The sequence below is a fragment of the Truncatella angustata genome (assembly GCF_020726525.1).
Source record: "Truncatella angustata strain MPI-SDFR-AT-0073 chromosome Unknown BKA67scaffold_3, whole genome shotgun sequence".
NCBI classification, from domain to species: domain Eukaryota; kingdom Fungi; phylum Ascomycota; class Sordariomycetes; order Amphisphaeriales; family Sporocadaceae; genus Truncatella; species Truncatella angustata.
This window is the reverse complement of record NW_025763383.1, coordinates 282791-305327: the sequence shown is the minus strand read 5'-3', so window position 1 is coordinate 305327 and position 22537 is coordinate 282791. Positions and strand designations below refer to the sequence as shown.

Here is a 22537-nt window from a genome sequence, read left to right as displayed (position 1 = left end):
ATGTACATGTGCCTGTGGATTATCATCTCTGCTGGGGGCTCTGCAAGAAGGTTATGGGTTGAGGTGATCTCTCCATATCTCGCATGAGGCTCGCGTTTCATTTCCGGATAGCATGTCTATCCTATTTCTGGTCCATGCATAACTGTGACATATCCCTTTCGTGATTTGTCTCAGGGGAAGCCTGATGTTCCGCTTTCATGATCTGCAGGCTTATTCAGGCAGCCTCCGGGTTATGTTCTGATTAGAAGAAGAAGAAAAACGTCAGAGAATCGGGTAGATCTCAAGCCAGGTCGCGCATCGGACACGATCTCCCTCAACAAGTGGGCACGGCATCATCGCTACGCACCACCCATTAGCCATGAGATGTCATCACAAACGCTTGGCACGCATCGGTACCGTCGACAAAGGCGAAAAATAGAATGTAATATCGTTGTCGCAGATTGTCCCATCTGAGCAGTCATCATGACCACTCGGAGTTAAATTTATGCCAACTCCTGGCTACAGTTAAACCTTATCTGTAACACAATAATAAGAAAATTGAACTAATCCTTCACAGTGTTTCGCGACTCCGATTATCTCATAGTACGTCATCGTAGCGTTGAGACTTTCCTACCCGATAGATCGGAGCTTGCATCCAATGAACTGCGTTGGAAGTTACTGTAGGCAGTGCTCGGCAGAAGACAAGTCAATTGTATGCCTGCCTGCTCCTACTCAATTAGCTACGAGCATCGCTATCCGATAAATGTGGTTGAATAAGTTTCTGTTTTGACAAAAGCCAGCGACCACACTCGAATCCAGAGGTATCGCTTTTGAAAACACCTTAACGCGTAGCCAAGTAAAAGTCTCGAACCCAACAAATAAATAACGAGGCAACAATCTTGCTATCCTATCATTACATCACTGACCTCGATCGATCGAATAGCTGCGGGCCTGAGTTATGGCCAATATTTAATCAATGGCTGTGGAAGGGTTTCTGGGTTCCTGCAACTTGGTTATGTTGAGAAATCTCCTGTAAACTAGCACACACGACCAAACTAGAAAACTCGGCATCCCGACCGCTCTGCCCTAGACAAGATGAAAAGAGAGGCCTACAACCGATAATACACCATTAAACTGCTCGATAACAAGGCTTTATAAGACAAAAAAACATAAAAGGCGTGAAATCGACACTATACTATTTAGTCAATATGAGTATTCTTCTTAACTTTATTATTTCAATATAGTTTAATTCTATGTTTATAAAGAAGAAAGTGTTTTAGGTGTCGAGAAAATTCTGTCCAGGTCGGCAGAACTAGAGAGACTTCCAAAGAAAAAAAGGTAGGATACTAATCGAGCACACATCTAGTATACGAATGGCCAAGATTCCCGGTCAAGTCGCCTATCTATGGGTAGTAAACATGTGAGAAGGCCAAACAACCGACAAACAATGGCGGAGTTAGGCCTGGGACGCGAATAAACGTTGGGAAAGAAAAAGGTTACTGTCGAAGATATGCTAGTAATCCTGCGAATGTGTTGGCGGCGTGTTGTTGATATCAAGGCCAGTCCAAGCGTCCGTATTGTATTCCACTACGTCTTATTGATACTTGCTGGCAACGAGGAATGAACAAAACCCTTCGTTTAATTGTCGGGATCCTGGATTATCTTGTAGAGCAGGTTTCCCAGACGTAACCGAGGCGCGGTCGGTTTTGCGTCCGGACCGTTCTGAACAGGGGAAGAGATTGCTCAAGACATGCTCTACGCCTTTCAGCGACACGGTGAGAGTGACGAATAAGTGCAATATTAGAGAATAAGTTTCTAGGCTTCAACCAGTATGACAAAAAGAAAGGAAGAAAATACTGCAGAATATAAAGGTGCAGAATCTGGTTATATATCACTCACAGTTTAGCCCTTGTCCTTCTTAAGAAATCCGAAGCCGAAGTTTTCATAGCCAACTATCTGATCCCCATAACCAGACATCGAACTCCCAAAAAGGCTGCTGCCCGATTATGCCCGGAGGCTTACGAGGTCCTGCACCTCTACCAAAATCCCTGAGCCTTTCAAGAGGTGATAGCTCATGCCGTACTATCATGATCCAGAGTGGCTTACCGGATGTTCGTGTCCCGCCATGTTTCTCTGGTCACCTCCTTAGAAATCATATCGTTCCACGGTCGCAGTTTATTTTAAAAACGAGTCGTCATCACATTACTAGGTTAGGTATCTTTGAAATCCTCTCAGCCATGTGGCACCCTATCCAGTCATCCTTGTACAGATCCCAATTACTTTCGCGAGTCCCTTGCGCTCCCTTGTCTCTTGGGCGGAGCCTTGGACAGTATGTAGTCCTGGCCCCGTATTCTCATTGTAAGTCTCTAGAAGTAACGGATAACCTCCCAGCCAGCCATCGATAAGGCAGAGTTCTTCCACTGGCCCAGCAGTCCAGAGCTAATAGGAAGAATTCACAGGGAGCTGTGCTGCCCCATGAAGACCGACTACGGGGTGCCTTTTTCAAAGATCAGCCGTATGAGATAACGGGTCTCACCAGCCCAGGCCGACTCGATCAACGTGTCATAACGCCCCTGCTTTTGGTATATCCTCAGTAATGCGGATGGTTTCTCGTCCTCGGGGCCATCAGCACCTAGCACTTTGCTTTTTTCCCTCCTTGAGAATTTGAACGGGCCTTTGTCTCGGCCGGGCAAGATCTGACGTGCTATCAAAGCTTTAAACTCCATTATAATAAAGGGACCAATCCTAAGTGGATTGTCAAGGGCCAAATATTAAGCATTGGTATCGGGAATATGTATATTCGTTTGCTAACGGATGAGTTTAATCGTGGCTACTTTAATCTGCACCTCTTTGTCAGGATTTATGATCTTTTCTACCATAGGGAAGCGAACCATCCACTTCTCCTACTTGTCAAATACTACTTTGTAATTCATGTTTTAGGCGCTACGACTATCGTCACACTTATACGTAACTAGTCTGCAAGCTAGGCGACCTTCGTGGAGTGTCGACACCAGTCCGTCAGCCGCTCCTCGCAGGCTGTATTATACTTCTATGGCACTGTAAAAACATTGACACCACCGTTATTTCGAGCAGTAGTTGTCATGGTATATATCCGTTGCCATAACAATCGAGAAAAATTGTCAAACCATGCCATCCAGCGGCAGAGGTGATACAATGCAACCAGGATGGAATTCAGCGAAACTCTGCTGTGTACAGATCCCAGACAACAAAATTAGGATATCTTTTAGATTATAAGATAATTTATTTGCCCCGTAAGCCCGTGGGTGGGGTAATATACATGAGAATGTAAAGTTTATTCTGCTCCGTTGTTATCCGTGTAGGAGATCCGTAAAATACAAGCCAACATCCGCTATGCCAGATATTCGGCTGCGATGCCTCCCTTTTGGAGCCAAGGTTGTCCAACTTTGTCAAACCCGTGGCTTCAAGATCAGCCCTACGAAGGGCTCCTTATTCAAAAGATAGTGGGCGATCCGCCTTTTTTAGGAGTGGAGCAGCGTATAGACTTTCATCGTGCGATCCGGAGTGCTAACGGTATAATGGGGCTCGCTGGATCTCAACCTATGCAACTTCTCTCGGTACTAGCCTCGTGCTTTTACGGCCTCTTATACCTCCGTTTTCCCATATCCATTAACCCCGGTCTTTAGATTTCTATCCTTCTTTCATGAGTTGCCAGGCGGAGGTGCGTTACGTAAACCTACGGAACTGCGCAGCCAGCTCACTTCGCCGTGACCGGGACCTTTATTCGGCTGTGTGCTGCTTTTTCATTGCAATTTCTTTTTGTTAGCGTGAAGACTTATTGTTCTTACGCGCGGCGATGATCCCCAGCGCATCGTGGCCGATTCGTATCTAGCTCCGCTGTACCTTTTCGTCCCAGATTGTACTTACCATGCTTGCCCGTTACGTCAGATTCAGTTCCACTAAAGACAGGATAAGGCTACCGAAACTTTCTCAGAATCCATATGAACGTCTGATCGACGATATGATTCCATTTCAAACTGAATTTTATGGCCTTGGCAATTAGGAGTGACCCTTTATGCCTTCCTATTCAGTCAAATTTGTCGGCGTAGCGATAGCTCTCTACCCCTAGATCTGCCCATACAAGCCTATTATATCAATGAGTCGCTTCAAAGAACTGATAAGTTTGCGACTTCTTACCGTTTCTTCCAGCTCCTAAACTGCCTGGGATAGCGTCCGACGCTTGTATTCTGCGACTTCCATCAGCTCGGGCGTGATCATTGGCATCTGAATCTCGCGTGCAAGCCATAGCTGTAAATCAGACAGGCTAAACAAAATGATCTGGTACTGCAAAATGTATTAGATGTAACGCGCTAAAACGAGCTTGATGTCGCCAGGAACAATTTTGTTCCCGTTGGCAACACATTTCTGAGACGCCGGCACCTATTCATCCGCAGGATTATCTGCTTTAAGTGCTGGACGCTGCTCACAATAGAGACTCTATATCAGATTCCGGACTGGACGAAGGTCCCCAGTGAAGTTCTGCTCCACTACAGCTTCTATGTACCCGTCGATTTGATAGTTCAACGTCGTGAGTATCATCGTGTCTTTGAGGACAGCAAGGCTCTCGAGCGTTTCTCTATTGACTGTGGTGGGTCTTGACCAGCGATTTCTCATGCTGGATCCTCGCATGACTGTAGTTTTGCAAATTTGATTCTATCCAATGATAATGTAGCAATGATGATAGCATTAGGACTACATGAGCTGAGGTTTCGGAAATCCCGCCCCATGGCCAATCCCGCCCCTAGGAGTTAAGAACCCAGGATACTATAGGTAGGGAGGTTATAGAGGTCTGCTCCAAGAGAAGTGAATTAACATGCACTATTGTAGTCAGTGAGTTGATTGGGGAAAAAAAGAAAACAAAAAGGAAAATACCAATGCTTGGAGAATGCTGCCTGAAATTAATTATTATTGTCAGATGAGCCTAATCGCCTTTATTGCGTGAGCATGCCTTTTTGGGTTACTCAACGTCAAGAAAAATATGATCACGCTGCAATTGGCACTGTAGTTGGGATCTCTTTCGCCTGTGTGAGTCTGGAAATGATCGTCCTCTTCGAAAAGTTAGAGTAGTTTTTTGACATCATGGCTACAATCAAGATATTGTATAGTAAGATAAGCCTACAACCGATAAGTATTTGCTTCGCTAACGCTCAGCAGGATCTGAGAGGTTTTTATTTCGAATGAACCATATCTAGTCGGGAACGATTCTGACAGTGTTAAAGGATGAGTTGCCATATTTTCGAAACGAGGTTGCATAATCGTGCGTTGATTTTAACCACTGAGACAACTTTGTAGAGGACAAACCACCTCATTCATGGGCGATGGGAGTGACTGTCAGCTAGTTAGATGCTGATACAACTCCTTACGAAGAGGCAATCTTGAGATCCAACGACTCTGGAGTTCATGTTGACCCCTGATCACCCAGGGTCAGTATTTCGCACTGTACATTGCGGCCTATCTACATGTGCGGTGGGAAGACGTTGCATTGATGGAGACCACCTCTTCAGTTTTGGTACAAAATGCCGAAAGCCGATCCGTAAAAACCCGACCTACGAATATTAAATAAACGGATTCCAATATTGACCTATCAGATGCGGCATGATGGAGGTAAGCAAGCGAGTCAAAGAGGGAATCCGGTGCCGCTGGTTACACGCTGGTTGTGGATGCGTGAGCTCTTTGTCACCTCCATTACGCATCGTGTTACACTGCTATGCCTGTCCAGGGTGAACAGCAGTCTGCTTATTCAGCGATGTCCATGGCGAGGTATTGGTCGGGAAACATTCTTGCCGAAACTTCTCAGAAGTCCAGCAAATTCGTATACGCATATCTTTCTACTGCATTGAGGGTGCTGCTTACCTAGCTCATTGATTCTATGGTTTAATTAGCACGGGCCTGTTGCCCTACAATAAATCGATGTTCCACGACTGAGGAAAATCAAACATATCTCTGGATATTGGGGGGAGTGATTCGGCCACTATTGCGAAAAACGCTTTAATACATCTATTAGATAGCGAGTCGCATGAAACAATTTCACTACTGTTCATTCGTAGATGCGCGCACAACATCTAGTCTCTAGGTAGGAGATGAATGCTAAATACATATATATGTCGGCCCAGGCAGCTTTTACGAGGTATCCCGAGGACTACCGATACTTGCAGAGAGCGAACATAATGGAGGACCTGCTTTCCATGTTGTGCTATCATTCCATAACTTCGGCTTCTCGAGCTGGATCTTGATAGTCCTGGCTTTGGGCTTCGATAACGAGTCGAGACTTGCCACCATCCCAGGTAGCTCCCTGGATACCATCAACATGCTTCACAAGGTGGAGACTGGGTAAGATAGACCAGTAGGTTAGAATGAAGAGGCTCTCCATAAAGCCAACCGCAACGTGGGGGACTTTCATCTCGCTTTCTATCGGTACCTTCCACCCCGAATCATTACGAGTAAACCACCTCAACTTGACCGCAGGAAGTCCGCTGGCTATGATATCTCCATTGGCAGCGATGCGTTTCCTTGTCACGCATTTCTTCGACTTTTATACTGCTAAGGAGAGTGAGGGTCTGAAGGCGGCCCGTAGCTGCCAAGAACGAGGCTCTGGCCATTCTCAGATTCAGGCGACGAGACCCAACACCATCCGCGTGGCGCTTGCAGAAAACCTGGTTGGATTACTGGTTTGGATACACGACAAGTTGATTCCATAGACAGACATTTATACTTGGACAGCGCAGGAAGCTTGTGAGTGGGTGAGCTAGTACTGGTTTAGTCGTGATGAACCAGCTGCCAGCATGGCGATTTATCATGAGGATTATAGGGGCGATGGCAAACTAGAGCCGGCCTTTCGGTGACTGGGTGAAATTCATAAGCGTGTCAATTCCGAAAACCGTTATTTCCAACCATTCATATGGCATGGCACTGGTGATTGCCTTGTTTAAAGTGGGGCTCCCACCTCCGGAAGGAGATTCTCAGTACACCCGCCGTACGGAATCGACGGCTGGGACTTATCGTGATGAGCATGAGCATGAGAATGGCGTTCGTTGTGCTGCCTGGGAAAAGCCGAATATTGTCGGCGATCTTCACTCTGTGTTTGGAAAGTGACGGGGGGCACACGGAACGATACCCTGAAAGCGTGAAGAGGAAGATCCTGGGAGTGTAGTTTAGACTATGGAGCTGATGACTACTTATGTATTGTTTTTAATTCCTTTCGACGTATTTGGTATCTGCGTGCTCGCCCTGCTGCTCGATGAGCGAAGGGAAGTGCTCGCCAGAGTCACGGTTACGCGTTGGGGGTTTGAAGAGATCCAACTGAAGGAAGTCTCGCAGGGCCGCTTTCTCGTTGTCTCACAGCATCGGGGCACAACGTTGAAGGCGAAAAGCTGCAGAGCATATATGATAATACATCGGACCGCTACACAGTAGGTACTGCTTTCACAATGTTTAGTGGACGATTCTCAGTAGCAACTAAGGTTAGGTTAGTTAAGCACATAAATAAAAGCCCAATCTCTTCGGACCGGAGTGGGCCGCAACTGCCTGTAATTGCCCCACGTCTCAAAGGCACTCCCCCCAGACGCGTTTCTCAGCTTGACATCACACTGCGACTACATTGGAAAAGGCCGGCCCCAATGCCACCCATCTGGCCTGCCAGACTCAAGTCTCCGAAATGGAGAGGTTCTTGAGAGAATGGAGGCAGGATGCCTACAACAAGGCCCAGTATGACTCGGCCATATTCATCGGCGACAAGCTTTTAGCGCTCACCAGTACATCAACCCCGTGGACTTGAGGACCAAAAACGACGCCGCTAACCTTATCTCACCGTGTAGACAACGATAATGATGCGTTCTGGCTGGCACAGGTTCATTTTGCAACCGGCAATTACACTCGAGCTCAAGCCTTTCTTTCCAAGTCAGACCTCATAACCCGGAACCCTTCTTGCAGATATCTTGCCGGACACTGCTTCATCAAGCAGTCGCGATATGACGAGGCCCTCGCTGTCCTCGGCGATCGAAACCCTACCCATCTGATTGCGAGCTCGACGAACAAGCGGAAGGCTCAGAAGAGTGCCGGGAAGTTGGACAAGTCGAACCGCATGGCAGACGGCTCAGACGAGGAAGCAGCTAACAGACGCTTCGAAGCGGCCATGTGCTTCTTACGCGGTATATGCTACGCGAAACAGAACGCATTCGATCGTGCAAAGGAGTGTTACAAAGATGCCGTAAGGATAGACGTGCAGTGCTTCGAGGCTTTCCAGCAGCTGATGAAGAACTCACTCATGTCACCCGACGAGGAATGGCAGTTTCTGGAATCACTTGACTTTGACTCCATCAGTGTTGCCGGGGATGCTTCATCATCACAGGAAGCAGCCGAGTTCACAAGGATGCTGTACACGACAAGGTTATCCAAGTATAGGAACCCGGGATCCTTCACAACCGCCTGCGAAACTCTGTCGACTCACTACAATCTCGCGGCCAATCCTGATTTGTTGCTCGCGAGAGCAGACTTGCTATATACACAGTGCCGCTACAAGGATGCGTTGGCCATAACGGATTCGATCCTGCAAGAGGACAAGTACAACTTCAACGTTTATCCGCTGCACTTGGCTTGTCTCTACGAGCTCAAAAGGAAGAATGTCTTGTTTCTCATCGCCCATGACCTCGCCGACAGTCATCCGGAGGAACCGTCTACATGGCTTGCGGTGGGCATCTACTACTTTACTATAGACAAAATCGCCGAGGCACGCCGTTACTTTAGCAAGGCCAGCATGATGGACGCTCATTTCGGGCCAGCATGGATCGGCTTCGCGCACACATTCGCAGCGGAGGGCGAGCACGACCAGGCTATCTCGGCATATTCAACAGCAGCACGCTTGTTCATGGGCACGCACTTGCCTCAAGTGTTCCTTGGCATGCAAAATCACGCTCTTAACAACATGACGCTTGCCGACGAGTTCCTAAAGACGGCCTATGGCCTATGCAAGACGGACCCGCTGTTACTAAATGAGATGGGGGTTGTTTACTATCACCAGGACCGGCCGCTCGATGCGGTGAAGCTCTTCATTCGAGCACTGGAAGTCGCCGAGGACATAGACTCTGAACCTACCGCATGGCTAGCTGCGCGCACAAACCTCGCACACGCATACCGCCGCGCTAAAAAGTACCCTGAAGCAATGGAGCAGTTCGACGAGGTTCTTCGCCTTGGTGGGAAAGACGCAGCTGTCTTCTCTTCGAAAGGGCTACTCCTCATGGAGCTAGGGCAACCAGAGGAGGCGATCGCGGCTCTGCACCAAACTTTGGCCATGAACCCGCAGGATCCAATTGCGACGGAGCTACTCAACAAAGCTCTCGAGGAGGCCGCAGGACTGGAACCACTAGTTGGTGAGGCGCAAGACGAAGCACTCGGAGCGTTTGAAAGGGAATTTGAAAAGATTCGAGGTCCGAAGCAACCGCGTCAGTCTAGACCGAAGGAGAAGGGAAAGGGAGTTTCCTTCTACGACAGGAACAGAATGAGGATCATGGGCGGTGCTCCATTGTCGGATGACGTCGAGATGGACGCAATAGAGTGAAGACGGTGCGGATTAGTCAGCAGGCGTCTATGTGCATATCTAGGGAGTTTGGTAGTCATTCGCATATGAATATTGCAAGGAGCAGACGATGCTGGGAAAAGACAGGACTAGGACCGTCACTCTCAGCCTCAACGACACGGAATGACGATTAATGACATACAATATTGAAAGGAGCGTGCGGTTTTCCAGGGACTGTTTGTCACATTATCCAAGTAGCTGTCGTAATCGAGGACGCCATTGGCACCATGTCTTTTGTGACAGTGTGAGCCATGCTCAGCATTAAATGGTCCTGCGAGAACGAAAACGAGATGGCATCCATCATGCAGGTACTGTAATAGTCGTGCGGTAGTCAGCACGCTCCTCGGCTGGCGAGATCCACAGCAAAGGCTTGGCTTCTTGTGGGATACTGTTGCATTACCAGCCGTGCTGTTGACCCACCGCCGGCGGAGTTTGTCAAGCAATACATGCAGGCATAATTTAACTGCCCTCACCAAGCACATAGGTAATGGCAAGGGTGGGAAACCGGAGACGGTGGTGAAGTTAATCCAGAAAGAAGTTCACCACCACCTGGTTAGGGCGGACGTTTCACCCCCATCCCCAACCAAGTAACGTGGCTTGCCTGATAGACGACGCCGTCTCGACCTTTTAGCACGATCGGCAACCTTCTGACTCGCGGCCCGCCTCTGGCCACGAGATTTGATTCATCCAAATACGACTTATGCCGTGCGCTTGCTGAACATCCCATTCATTCTCACATGGTTTGGGAGCTAAAATGCCAGCTACTAGATGAGATTCTGGGGTTTTGGCGTATGTATCGTAGTGGTATGGGAGTGGGGGTGGTGTTGTGACACGTCCCGACATTGTTGCCATGGACATACATACTGACGAGCGAGAAAATGGCTCTTGCCGTTCCAATGGCCTCAGACATTCAGGTAGATGACGGGCGAAGATATTACGCGGCGGTTTGGTCGAGACCTAACGGATGGAATGCCACAGGGACCCCTGATTTGCGGTAGATATCGGCAAGCGAGCGTGGGGGCCCCATAGTTCTTTCTATTCACTCTCCCTCTCAGTGAAACAGATATAACTATGTAAGTAGAGTCTTGAGCCTCGGTTAAGGGTGCTCAGGGAGTAACGACGGAAGCAGGTGAGTGGTACGGGGGTACGGCTGGATGCTAGAGCTCACTCGGGGAAAGTGCGTGGAAGATCCAAGGGCATGTAGGGGAGAATCTTACTTGCATTTTCCCCTTGGTGATCAGCAGACAACGGCTTGGTTTTTTTTAGGTGCTCGGGAGGCGCTCATTGCAAAAGGCCAACCCTGAAGACTCACTAGTCTAGTATGTAACGGGAATACGATAACCCAACCTTCATGAGGATTTCCCAAACGGTGTTCCGAATAGCGCCATAATAGACTCAAATGACAACGGACACTCTTTCTATATTCGTCCGAGCGCATCAATAGGAAACCTGATTTCTGGTCATCGACGGGACAAACTATTGGGACTATTGGATCTCGTTAATCTGGCAGTAGCGTAGGTATGGAAGGGGACCGTGCCCTCCCCTTCCTGAAGCTCAGATACGGGTGTCATTGAGAGCCGACGATGCAGAAGAGCGCAATCAGTCCGCTGATCTACGACGCCGGCATTGATGATCAGCATCGAGTCTAACCGAGCTCCTCTGTCAGGGCGAAGCTTGCATGATCCACGTCTCAGGGAGGGCTTCTCATGATGGACATTTGATGTCACGCAACCTAGTGTGTCCAAGAAGAGCTGATGCTACATCAGTTTTGGAATGGAGCCGTATCATTTCCGCTTTCGAGTGTTCTCGGCCGTGAAGCAATGCATGTTGGCAGTTTTGACAATGAGTCTTACATGTCAATCACGATCCAATATTGCATCTGTGGCCAGCAAGAATCTACAGGAAAGTGTCTCGAAACCGGTGGTAATCTGAAATATCGTGAAGGCAGCCAATAATGTAATACGATATAAGTCGGGTGGTTTGTACGACGCTGGTAACACCATGGTGATCTGGTCACAACTAGTAGAGTTCTGGCAGCTCCTTCCGGCAGGCTAACAAGCTGCACAAATGTTCTGAGCAGCCAAGGAGGATAATTGAAATCATAATTTGATAAATTTCAGCCAAAGCGATGGGGACAAAGCTGATCACCCGCATTGACACGGCGCTTGTGATGTGGTTATGAGACTATGCTCCCGTTACCCGAAATTATAATGATAATGTTCGTAAGAATGTGTCTCTGACAAACATCGGGCTTATGTACACTCCTTGGCAGACGGATCACGTACTATCAATCGAGTTTGGATATACTCCGTCAAATCTAGGGCTTAGGAGATAGAAAATTTCCTGTTCAAGGCGAGTTTTGAGGTACAAATCGTAAGCTGCATACTCTTTTCTTTTTCTTGCTTTTTTGTCTTTTGCCGGTAAAGATCGTGAACTTCGGCAGCCATGTAACTAGCCACGTGCTTTAAGGGAGGCTAACAACTTAGCGCAGGTCTGTGTACGATCTTTTCGAGGGTCAGTCCAGGTCATCTAGGTCATCAACGCTAGCAGAGTCAGCTCCGTCTTGGGCCCTCGGGCCATGGATATGGGATGGGGCTTCTTCAAGGTGATCATGACACCGGACGCTTGGGTGATTGTTACCAATATCGCGGCACAATATGCGGTGAGCCCTGCCATTAGGTCCCACTGTTATTGCTTCGAGCTCGGCTCCAACCGGATTGGGCACCCCGTCAAAGTCCCGGGTTGCTGGAAACGCCAGTCATGCCCGCCTGGTCTGCCTCTTGAGAGTCGCCCTGGACAGTTCAATGAAATCATCAATCACACAGTAGCACGTTAGTCTCAACGCGCGACCTCAACGTGCAACCATTAATGCCGAACATGGTGTGAACATCCTCGGTCCTTCACGCCGCAGAAGCAAATATGTGATTAATCACTTTTATGTAGTCTAGAGTGCGAAACGGCCTCCCCTTTTACGATTGAAGAAGCAACTGCTTGCATGGCGAGCTAGACCCGACTTCGCAAAGTCTACTTTGGCGCTCACCATTCTAGAACAGCTTCTGGGTCTGTTTGCTTCCGCTATCATGCAGGGGCAAATTCACGGCGATGGAAGATAGACCAATAGCCGTCGAATTGGGACGCTCTGACAAGTAGGACTCGTCGCCGCGGTGGCATGCAGGACCTAGCTTCTTGAGGACTGTTGCACCAATTGGGTTTCTGGCACATCATGGCAATGCAGGTGAATGGGGGCTCATGGGCCGTTCGAAGCTGCAGCGGATGTGACCACAATTTCGATATGTAGTTGGAGACGAGTGACTTACCTATGTAGCCCCTGAAACATTTGTTGAATTATTGTATGGCACCTCAGCCAGTTCATCTGCTCCTCATGCGCAACGTTTGTTGCTCTCAGCCGCGCGTTCTTTACATTCCAGTGCCGTCTGCGCCCGCACGAGAAGAAGATGGGCATCCGTTTTCCATGTGACGCTGGGCATTCTCGGTTTGCCAGCAGCCGATGCAGGTTATCAAGAGATGTGCGGGTAAGGCAAGGGTCCAACAAATCACAGGGTTCAGGTGCTTTTGACATTGCTTTACCCACAACCGTAGCAGGCGTACAGTAGAACGCAACTTTGAAGACCAGTCCCGATATAGAAGATTATCCCCCAAATACCATACCTCGAAGGTTTGATATAAACGAGGCTGGTGGGACGATGGGCTGACTATTTCTCCTTTGACTGCGGGCTCATGTGGAGAATGCTTTCGGGTATCGAAAGATTGCCGCCTTTCCAAGCGGGTATTGGTCGGTTGGTTGTAGCTGAGGGCATTATGTGTTGCAGATGTGAAGTTGCACCAGGGCAACTGTGCGCTCACACCAGCAGCCCCCTGTCCTTGTTCTGGATCATAAATTCCAGCACACTGGATTGCACCCGCACAGGCACGGCGATCAGACACTCACCAGTCGCTATGAGTGTTCCCGGGTTTGTAATCCTGACGGTCGTCAGATTAGATTTTCCGATGCCAAAGAAATCGCTGGCTGATGCCAAGTCGCTAAAACTTAAAGTGTCCCCAGTCTGTTAACCGCAAGTTTATTGCCGTTACGGATCTGTAGGCTGGGGGAGACACGGAGAAGAGGCTCCTTACAGTAGCCACATTAGACCCTTCTTGTCTGCAGCTGATTAAACTCAAACTGCCATCACGAGGCATTTCAGGATATTTCATACCACCGTGGCAACGACGAACAAATTTGTTCTCATTGAGCAACCTGCATTGCGCATGAATATTCCTTGTCCGCTTGAGTGCATTATGCCATGCAACACATCTGCAGTTGAAGAAGATTTCGCAATTCCAAGGCCCCACCAGGCCTACAGGAGTGACACATGGGCATTGCGGTGATTGAAGGATCAGACCCGTCCAAGACAAGCAGCTAAAGCAAATCTCATGCAGGCAAGAACGACGAAGGGGGGGAAACCAGAAACCCAACCATCGTGAGAGTAAATTTGCACCACGGATATCCAGAGGGTGAAATGAAGTCTGAGCACTTGCGTAAAGCTCAGAAAGTACAATCAAGACCGTCTAAGGTATGTATGTAGTTAGTTCATGGCTCGAAACGCATAGCTTGTGATCAAGTTTCAATCCGCTGAGCAATAACCCCCCAGATAGTCATGTCTATTGACGTCCGTCCACGTAGAAATTGCCCTGTCATGATGTTGACAGGCGAGATTGCCTCCTTACTCACGCTGGGTTTCTAGTTGAACTTTGTCGTGACTAAACCATGCCTACCGACCACTATGGACTAAGGTTAGCGTGAGACTCCGGCCGTAGTCCGAAGATGCAATGGTCGACAAGCAAGCCACATGCCCATCATCGATCCAGGCACTGCGCTAGAGTTAGCATCTACGGAGATGTTGGACGGACCTGAAGCTGAACACCACGGTCAGCGGAGCCGGAGGGATTTGATGATAAAATCGTGGTGGGTGTGTAGCGGCCTCTTGGCACCAACCGATTGCGCCGCAAGGGCACTTTGTGGATTGTATATGGGGACCGCAGCGAAAGAATGGCCTGATATTAGTATGCTAGAGAAAGAGACGACGAGCCTTGGGCAGTAAACCAGTATTTAGGTATGTAGAAGGACGAGTTTGCGCGTGAACGGATTGTATGGTTGGGCATTGCGTGTGTGAAGCCAGCCAGACAGACCGTCAGCAGGATTTTGGGCCTTGCAGGTTTGTTTGACTCAACATCCTAACCATGCTAATCATAATCATGTTTTGTACCCAGTTACCCAATCCTCGCTTTTTCTGAGAAGGGCTAGTCTAGAGGCTGGAGTTTCGAGGCAGAATGTACCTTGAACTCTTGTACCCTCCAACTTCCTTCCTACAGTAATCCGTACCATTTCCCTGAAACCGTGCAACAGGCAGGCCCTAGGACCTTACTTGGTACTATGTAATTAACTCGAAGAGGAAAGGCTAGGGGGCGTGCCCGCTAAACAATTGGGGAATGGCCATGTGGCCAGTGAGATTGCGCGGAGGAACAATAAACCCAATTACCAGAGCTGCGTTTGTCCTGCAGGTATATTTTCCGTTGGGTGCGACCCAGTGGGTTGTAGGTACACCCTGCAATACTTGTACACTACCGTCCCATCCCATCCCATACCCATACCCATTACGACCAGCATCCTTGAGCCCTTCTGCACCCGGACGTTCGGCCTGTCGTTTTCTGTTTTAAAGAGTGGTCTTTTGACCCCCGGTCTTTGTCCTGGTCCCCAGCAGGTTCTCAGCAGGGTCTCCAAGACGGACTGCAAAGCAATCCTGGCAAGTCTCCATTCGGACGAGGAATAGGAAATTTCATGCCTGCTGCATTCTTCCTTATATTACATATGTACTGTGCGCCTCGTGCAGCTACGCTGTAGTATCCGCCGTTAATCTCCCTTGGGGTCCAAATCCTTCTCTGCCAATTCTTTCCGCCTTCTCTGGGTGGGTTCGCGGGTACTTGTCGACGGTCTGAACTTCTCAGGACTCCATGCCATATCTTTGCTTGTGCTTGTGCTTCCTCGTGACGGAGTCTTCGGGACGAGCCGAATTCTCACTCTCGGTTCGCTTTTCCTCGACGGGCGGGTTGGCTTGGACTTTGTCCTGATACGATACTCACTCAAGAGGAGAAGAAGAAAAAAAAAACCGGGCTCTCCTCTTCCAGCTGTTGATATGTCTCTTTAATCACTAATACACCACGAACGCACTACCAACGATCGTTGCCCAAAACTTGGCGCAACAATATAACACCTGACTTCAGGTTCTTCCAGGAACCGTTGCGCAAGCTGCGCAAAGTCCGACAACCACCCCGAGAAAAGTATGGAAGGAGTATTGCAGATTCCCCCGGATCGGGGAACGATTTTGGGACGGGCTGTTTGGAAGGTACTTGATCTGTTCACCACTAGTCCAAGACAAAAAAAAAAAAAAAAAAAAAAGAAACTGACCCGAGTATAGTCTCGCTTTGTCGTTGTTGGAAGCCCCCTCAGAGATATTGCACAGACGAATCCCAGTAATTCCCAAATATTGTCGACGAATCGCATCAAGGATGCACGCGGCCAGAGTTCCAAAATAAAGAATATTCCCGCGCCGGATGCCATATACCTGTCAATATACAAGACGAAGGATGACTGGGAAGCCGTTCAGCAACATTCAATCGCCTCGATTACGGCCTGCGAGATCCAAATGATGGCCCATCGAAAACAAGGCCCAGTTTTGCCCACGCTCATATTACAGGTGTCTCCCGACCCAGCTACGGATAAGCTGCGAAAGCGAAGATCAAGCCGTACCGCAGGGTTGACGACGACGAAAGATTCCGGCCCTACCACCTTACACTTCAGGCCTGGGGATGATCTGTATACTCTGAATGACTGGGCGCATTGTATCAGGTCCTTGATCCAGCCTGGGATCCCGGGCACCTTGCCCATGAGCCCGATCACGCCTGTCACCCCTAGTTTTATCAACCCTTTCGCCGCCAAATCGCGGGACGCCTCCGAATACCCGGCCCGGCCGTCTAGTGGGAACACCCGACCGCCGTTGCCGCATAGCCAATCCGGAATATCCAGATCGAGTCGCGACCGTCCTGTGACATTCTCGGCCGAATCCCCTAGCTTGAGGTCAAGAAAGAGCGATCTCTCTTCGCATGCCAGCTCCGTGAGTGCGATGGGCATGGGATATGTAGTACCGAATCAACATTACACAACAGTCCTCCCGACAGATTTCCCAGCAGATCTCCCATCGCCAGCAACAACGATTGGTGAATACCAAGGAGAGTATATGCTTGGCTGGACTGCTGCCCAGGGCCGCTCATCAACCCTGAGTTCTCCTGTCAGAGGCAGAGGAAGCGTCGGCTCGCAGGGGCAACCAGCCGGCCCGATATCGAGCTCGCCGCCATTGCCAAGGGAAACCATTCTGGACAGGGCCTTCCAATTGCGTCGCATTCCCGGGTCGGAGCGTGAAACTCTGCCTGGCGAGGAGAAGCTCAGCTCTCTGGCAAGATTCGAGGCGTTGATGCGGGAGGCCGAGGAGCGGCGCAAGAAGGAGAAACAAGATATGGTGCTCACGTCTCCACCGATGACAAGCCATTGGGAGGAAGATGAAGATTCTGAAGGGGACGACCTCAATGATGAGCCTGATGAAGATTCAACTGATGATGATGCCTTTGAAGAAGAAACTACTGGCCAAAGGACTGCGATCGGCCCATCTACCCAGCGTGCGCTCCACTACATCTCAAATCGACACAGTTCAGTATCGCAGACTGGGAGGGCATCCTTGAGTTTTCATGCAGAATCACGGGCCTACGATGGTGGTGCATCAATACTGCGCCCACATACAGCCCATTCCAAGATGAGACCCATCATGTCACCGCGGACAACCAGTCAACCCCAAGTACCTTTGTCCCCTCTTCAAATCCCGGCTGCGGTAAGCCGGGAAGAAGACAGTCTCCGACCACATCACGAAAAACGGCACTCCACCTCGAGTGTGAAACGCTTAAGCTTCAATGAATTTAGTAGACGACTTAGTAGCACCAGCAGCCTCCTGCTCGTGCAAACCAACCAGAGTAACGGTAGCAACCGAGGAAGCGGCGAGTTTGAAGCTCAACAGAGTACTCCTCGCAACGCGCGAGACCCCCGGAGCACCCCGCGGCCCTCCCAAAGAGAACAGGAAAAGTGCAATTGGCGCGGTAGTGTTGGGGTCTTCGGAGGAGGCGAGGGCGGATTCCTCTGAGAAATTTGAGCTTCAACCATATTCGCGCCTTGGCCTGGCTACCCACTTCATGACACGACGGTATCTGGACAAGATCACCGCGATGCTATTATGTACGATAAATATTTTTGTATTGCCGACACGACCTTTTACGAACAAAAATTTACAGAACCTGCCTGTAAGATAGGGCATAGTCGGCGTTTCTTATTTTGAAATTTGCTGAGTTAGAGAACTCTCCAAAGGGCAATCGAAATCCCCTTTGAACTGATCGAAAATCGGTAGCTCCGCGGAAGTGAGCGAGCGAGCATTCTTTGGCGGAACGTGCTTCTGGATAGATGCGGATCCGAAGGAGCATCGCTTGAAAAATAGCGGATGGATGCGATATGATCACATTACTGATACATCTTCAAATTTTTTTTATGTTTGATATCCCTTCCTTTGTTTTGAATTGATCACAGATGATAATGGATGTACATGGAATATCGCATGACGACAAGGATATACCTCCATAACTCCATAGCTATGCATGAATGACCACGTCATAGATTATCACTCTATCAGCCCTGTGCGCCTTTGAAGTGCCCTTATTTGTGTTAGTAAATGCTTGTACATGTTGTCACAACTCTACGGCATTCGTGACAGTTGAGACGACGTTGCTTCCATATTATACTCCCCATTAGAGCTGGTCGGATTATTCTGCATCGGTAGTCTACATCTGTTCGAGATCGAACAGGCTTGTCTCCGGGGACAATATATATGTGCTAGGTTGTACAGTTTCACTAAAATTCTGTGGGCTTGCCATATCCCATCTAGATATACTACATGTATAGGAGGGACGTCTCGGTTCACGGTAAGACTGACGCCCAAGGTTCCGAGAGATTCTTCGACGAGAAATCCAATTCAGATGTTCAGAGCATGCTCGCCATCGACCAAGCTTCCATTGGCAGTAGGACTCAACCAATATTCCAACTTGGCTGTGTTGCTGACTGGTGAGGTGAGGGTCCATCGAGTCTAGCGACGCAAGCTACTCCCATCGGTTGTAAGTAGCAGTACTCTATTGATAGGAAGTGTGATGTAACGATGAGGAGCAGAGTTATCCTCTGCTCCACTGGACGCTACCTAAAGTGGTTGCCCTAGATGTGTACCTAAGGCATCCATCAGTCCGAATTTTCGATACTACATGTGTCTCTTGGCAGAACACATTCATTCTGCCACAATCAAAAACATAGCACAAGCCTGTATTCTCCTATGATAGTACTTGCGCACCATTTGTCCTCGCGGTTCGTGTTACAAACAGACACACTTGCAGGGCAGGTTTATTACTTTCGTCACTATATACTTGAAAGTTTTCTATAATGCAAATTAGTAGACCCCTACTTAGTTGTTGCGAAACCGAATTCAGTCCTCTCGTATATTGTGCTCTAGACATCACGAGGCAGCTCTACCCGACGGGCTCACTACAATGTTATCCTCCACCACAGCCGTGCCGTCTACCAATGCCTGTTGCTGCTCATCAGTGCAATAAGGAAACAATGGGTAGGCCAAAACATAACACTCCGAGGCAGGCTGTGCTGGCGTCTCATTTGTAATATCGAACACCGTTGCCGGCCCCTCGGTGGCGTAATTCGGATGTTCCTTTAAAGATATCTCGTCGGTAGCAACGTCCTTGCCCAAGATGGTACGGGTGAATATCTGGTAGGCTGTCTCGGGCTGGTAGTAGCCGACTGTGTAATTTAAAACAAGTTAATCATGAGCTGGAGTTCCCGTCATAGTGGATATGGGTGATATCAAGGGTAGTTGAACGTACTCTGATGCCCAGCCTCGAACACTCGCGAGAAGGAGAAGCTTCCGTACTGTCTCACCACACCGCCGACGTAGGACGAGCTCGTCTGGATGTCGGCATAGCCTGCCGCGGCGAAGTCGTCCTTGTTTTCGTAGTCGATGGACAGGCTGACTGCTTCGCCACCAACCCCTAAGTACAAGTTAGTTCGGCGGTACCGCAGCAAAGCCTGCAAGACGCAGGCAGACTCACAGTTGCATCTGAAGTCGCGGTCTCCGTTGATCAGAGCCACCTTTACACCATCGTCGAGGAGTGAGCCGAGATCGTCGCTGAAGCCACCGAATATGAAATCGCCAGACGCGCTGAATTCTGATTGGAGTTAGCCAGCCCGTGCGGATCCACCAAAAGCGACTTACGGTTGGCCGTCGGGTTGTGGTTCTGCGTGTAGTTGACTTCGGCGCCTAGGGCCTTCTGTACCCATTCCTGTGCGAGGAAACCGTATGCGTAAGGCGGAGGGAAGGAAGGTGGGTTAAAATGCGCGATATCGAAGGGGTCTCGCTGCCGAATGATGTTAGCTACACCGTTTTTCCAGGTGTCGCCAAGAATTCCAAAGCACCACTTACGCCGGAGAGCGCGTCATATGCATAATACACGGTTATCCAACACACTCCAAATGCAGTACCACAGATCTCGGAGACGGTATCGTTTGTTCCGTATTGATCTCGGTAGCCATTGGGTGTTAGAGCGTGGCAAGCCTCGACCTGCTCCTTGCAGCCGCCCGGCATTGACCAGTTCGCCGCGGCAGACTCCGAGACTTCGATATCGTACGCTTGAATCCCGTACGTGTTGTTGATGGCGAAGCTGGGATAATATTCACCCTGGGTCAGGAAATCGATGAAACCGCTGATGATGCCGACACTATCGACAGTGACGGGCAGAGCATTAGCGGAGCACGATTTGGCCCGCGTCTGCAGCAGATTTGCTATTGCCGGAGCGTAATGTCCACCACTGCACGGTTTTCTTTGGTCAGATCCCATGCGACCATGAAGCAATAGATATATCCTGTATATGCTCTGTGACTCACTATGATTGAGACCAGACGCTGATCTTTTCCCGACGATACTGGTCGAACCTGTGTGTCGCAAGTCAGCCCGTGGCAACCTTAGTCAAATAGTGGGGGCGAACATGCTCTTCCATCCAGACCTGCAGGAACTCCCAGATGGCCTCGGCAGCTACAGCCGTGGTGTTGACGACCTTTCTCTCATCCTGACTCGAGAACGTGCCCTCAACAGCTACATAGTTAAGCGGTCCTGACCATTGATCCTCCAGCGTGATGTCACCCGTCACCGCGTCGATCACACCCGGTGTCGCGACATCGTAGCTGAAGCCCGTCTGCGTAGGCTGGTCAATGTAGAGAAGATTGGCATAGTTGTTCCACGACCAAGGGTTCAGGACAGTAGAATTCGAGTCCGACTGCGCAATGCAAGGGCCGTTTTCGCCAAGCGCCTGATCGACGGAAGGAGCACCGGGGCCGCCTTGCAGCCAGATGCTCAGCGGCGCCGTCTCGGGAGAGTTACGTGCCTCGAAGAACCAGAAAAAGAGCTTCTGCGAGTAAGGCTGGTAAGGCGTTGAGGGAAGGGTGAGATACCCGCTGTAGGATTTGACACCTGGTGTGGTTTCACAGATTCCAGGCTACATGAGGAGATTTCATTAGGCCTTAGAAAAGTGAAAGAAATTGTGCGGCCGGATAAGCAGCCACGCGCATGGAGCTCACCTCATTGTAGCTAATCTCGACGCCATTTGTAAGGCGCGATGTCAATACGTTTGTAGGTGCAGCGGACGCCAGGCCAAGAGCGACCACCAGGCCGCGGCCCAGCAGTCCGGCAAAAGAATGCATCTAATTGTATCGAGCGCTTGCTTATCATAAACTGTCCGAGTGCGCGAGAGATAATAGGTCGGGTGGATCGCTGAACAGAGTATGAACAAGAAGTTTTTCAGTCGGATTTTGGTTGTAACTGGTTTCAATATATACAAAGAGTATCCTGCCGGGCGATCAAAGCAAGTTTCTCTGCAGCCACGCTGCACAGCTTACCCTTACGCGTCAAGCCATTGACCTCTTATACGTCCGACTGCCAAATGAGCTTCTCGCGGTACCACATGCAAGGCTGTTGAATGCTTACTTTGCCGCGGGACCGAGACTGTATTTCGAAGAATTTCGAGGATCCCCGCATGCATACTCGAAGGATTCAATGGCTACGTCGGCCACAAAAAGGTTGGCTAGGTGAAGTAGTTGCTGACAAGTGACAAGCATTCCATACTACCTAAAAGATGCTCCACGCCGTAGTGGGAAACATGTCCAAGCGAGCAAGGGATCTTGCATGCGAGGTCCGTAAGGCTATGCTGGGTGGAGTAGCTAATGTGAGGAGTCTCCAAGTACTCATTACTCATTAGTCCAGGCATTTACTTCCAAAGTCGTGTTTCCAATCAAAGTTCCAGGTCCCCTCTCTAAGACGACGTTGCTCGCGTGGCTCAGACGGCGCAGAGAAGATTTGGACAAAATGAGTGACCTCATTACCAAGGTCACACAAGTCCACAGACGCGCACTTCAGTGATCATCTGTCTGGCAGCTCTGAACGATGCGGGCCGCGTGAACGCTGGGGTTTGCGAGGTAAAATGAATTAACTTGCTTCCCTGACCTCAAGTCAAAGACTTGAAATGTCTCACTTCATGTGTATGTCTCGATATGTTGGACGTCAGGTACTTTGGTTAGCTGGTCTACATAGTAAGGAGTACATAGCACCGGGCCGCACCACACTAATATCCGGGGCCCCCACTAATTAGGCAGGTTACTTGCTGGCCGGGGGGCTTTTGGGGGCCATAATTATGGAGAAACCTCTACCTTATGTCGACTATAGAATTTCAACCTTTACTGCAAAAAGTCTACAA

General features: G+C 49.4%; 3 protein-coding genes across 3 annotated transcripts; 2 read left to right on the top strand and 1 right to left on the bottom strand.

The window, feature by feature from the left end:
- Positions 1–6518: 6518 nt before the first annotated feature.
- On the top strand, positions 6519–9571 carry BKA67DRAFT_656983 (anaphase control protein cut9; the record flags this gene model as incomplete). The annotated part of the gene is made up of 3 exons (XM_046107038.1): positions 6519–6674; positions 7625–7769; positions 7833–9571. The coding sequence occupies 3 exons, from the start codon at positions 6519–6521 to the stop codon at positions 9569–9571; spliced, it is 2040 nt and encodes a 679-aa protein (XP_045959285.1).
- Positions 9572–15927: 6356 nt separating this feature from the next.
- BKA67DRAFT_533965 (uncharacterized protein) lies at positions 15928–17832 on the top strand (the record flags this gene model as incomplete). The annotated part of the gene is made up of 2 exons (XM_046099783.1): positions 15928–15990; positions 16063–17832. 2 exons carry the CDS (start codon positions 15928–15930, stop codon positions 17830–17832), a joined length of 1833 nt encoding a protein of 610 aa, XP_045959284.1.
- A 1407-nt stretch (positions 17833–19239) lies between these two features.
- Positions 19240–21488, bottom strand: BKA67DRAFT_591607 (Alpha/Beta hydrolase protein; the record flags this gene model as incomplete). The annotated part of the gene is made up of 8 exons (XM_046104740.1): positions 19240–19535; positions 19619–19783; positions 19844–19960; positions 20008–20149; positions 20215–20599; positions 20676–20723; positions 20781–21283; positions 21366–21488. 8 exons carry the CDS (start codon positions 21486–21488, stop codon positions 19240–19242), a joined length of 1779 nt encoding a protein of 592 aa, XP_045959283.1.
- Positions 21489–22537: the final 1049 nt, after the last annotated feature.